This window comes from Seriola lalandi, unplaced genomic scaffold (genome assembly GCF_002814215.2).
Source record: "Seriola lalandi dorsalis isolate HSWRI2012SDOR001 ecotype SW California unplaced genomic scaffold, Sedor1 jcf7180001976244, whole genome shotgun sequence".
Lineage (NCBI taxonomy): Eukaryota > Metazoa > Chordata > Actinopteri > Carangiformes > Carangidae > Seriola > Seriola lalandi.
The window spans coordinates 1-1463 of record NW_019446910.1 but is presented as its reverse complement, the minus strand read 5'-3'; the positions used below and the strand labels follow the sequence as shown (position 1 = coordinate 1463).

Here is a 1463-nt window from a genome sequence, read left to right as displayed (position 1 = left end):
TTTTTTTACCTAAATGTTCAGGTTAATGTTTGCACAGAGTAAATGAAATGAGCTTTACATTGTTTTGTTTCCGCAGCTCTGTTGGAGGCTGAAGCTCGATTCAAGGTGATCAAAATGAAACGAGAGGCCAAAGAAGCACAAGAGAACAGCCGAAAACCACCTCCATACAAATTCATCAAGGTGTGAAATCTCATCCTGTGAATCTTTGCTTTTTATCTCTAAGTTTTATAATATTGTTTTTTATCTTTAAGCTCTGATGATGTTTCATTACATTGATGTTTCCTCCTCTTCAGGTCAACAAACCCTTCGGCAAGGTTCAGGTCTACACCGCAGACATTTCTGAGATCCCCAAGTGTAACTGCAAGCTGACGGACGAGAGGCCGTGTGGGTTTGAGTCCGAGTGTCTGAACCGTATGCTGCAGTACGAGTGCCACCCTCAGGTGTGTCCCAGCGGGGAGCGCTGCTGCAACCAGGACTTCACCAAACGTCTTTACCCAGAGACCAAGATCATCAAGACGCCCGGCAAAGGCTGGGGCCTGATCTCCTTGCGGGACATCAAGAAGGTGAGAAGGGAGAGGCTGTCCGAACATAAAACAGTCTTCTAGTTGAACCATATAATATAATAATAATACGTGTCCAAAAAGCAAGATTCCTCTTTATTAAAGGTCAATATGTCTGTTATGTTGTTGGAACTGAATACTAGACATATGAAGACTGTGCTGCTTATGTTTTTGTCTGAAGGACACAAAGATAGACACAAGCAGAGTTTACAATATTAGTAATCATATCAGGCTTGGAATTTCTGCGACAGAGAATAGTGACAGGTTTATTTTTTTCAATGGTAAAATAACAAAATAGTTTCATGTTACAGGCTGTGTAAAAGAAACTAATATCAGCCAGTATATCAGTATTGTGTTTAGGAAACATTTCTGGTGTTTAACAAGTTTAAAACGGCCTCTTTGGCAGCTCATCTCCCTGGAGCACTTCGTGTTACAACAAAGTGCCAATAAAAATATAAGCACTGTTTTCATTTTGATATAAAGGTTTTTTTTTCTCTTCATTTAAAAAGCCTCTACATCCCCTTTTTATTTAAAAACTTCCAAGGGGTGTGAATACTTCTTTACGAATGTTGTAGCCAGTATCTTGCGTTCTTGCATCGTTGTCAATCCTGTGGCTCGTCTCCGTCTCGGGACACTCCGTAGTGTCAACACGCCGCTGGTCTCTGGTCTGATGGTAGCGTTTCTCAAACAGGGTGAGTTTGTGAACGAATATATCGGAGAGCTGATCGACGAGGAGGAGTGCAGGGCGAGGATCAAGTACGCCCAAGAAAACAACATCACAGACTTCTACATGCTCACCATTGACAAGGTCGGTAAAAGCCACGTCTAGATTGTGTGTCTTTGTGTGTGTGTGTGTGTGTGTGTGTGTGTGTGTGTGTGTGTGTGTGTGTGTGTGTGTGTGTG

General features: G+C 42.2%; 1 protein-coding gene across 1 annotated transcript; it reads left to right on the top strand.

Moving 5' to 3' along the window:
• Nucleotides 1–76: 76 nt before the first annotated feature.
• LOC111656354 (histone-lysine N-methyltransferase NSD2-like) lies at nt 77–1368 on the top strand (the record flags this gene model as incomplete). The annotated part of the gene is made up of 3 exons (XM_023408047.1): nt 77–180; nt 294–563; nt 1252–1368. Coding segments are annotated over 3 exons (491 nt in total), but the record flags the coding sequence as incomplete, so codon positions are not given.
• Nucleotides 1369–1463: the final 95 nt, after the last annotated feature.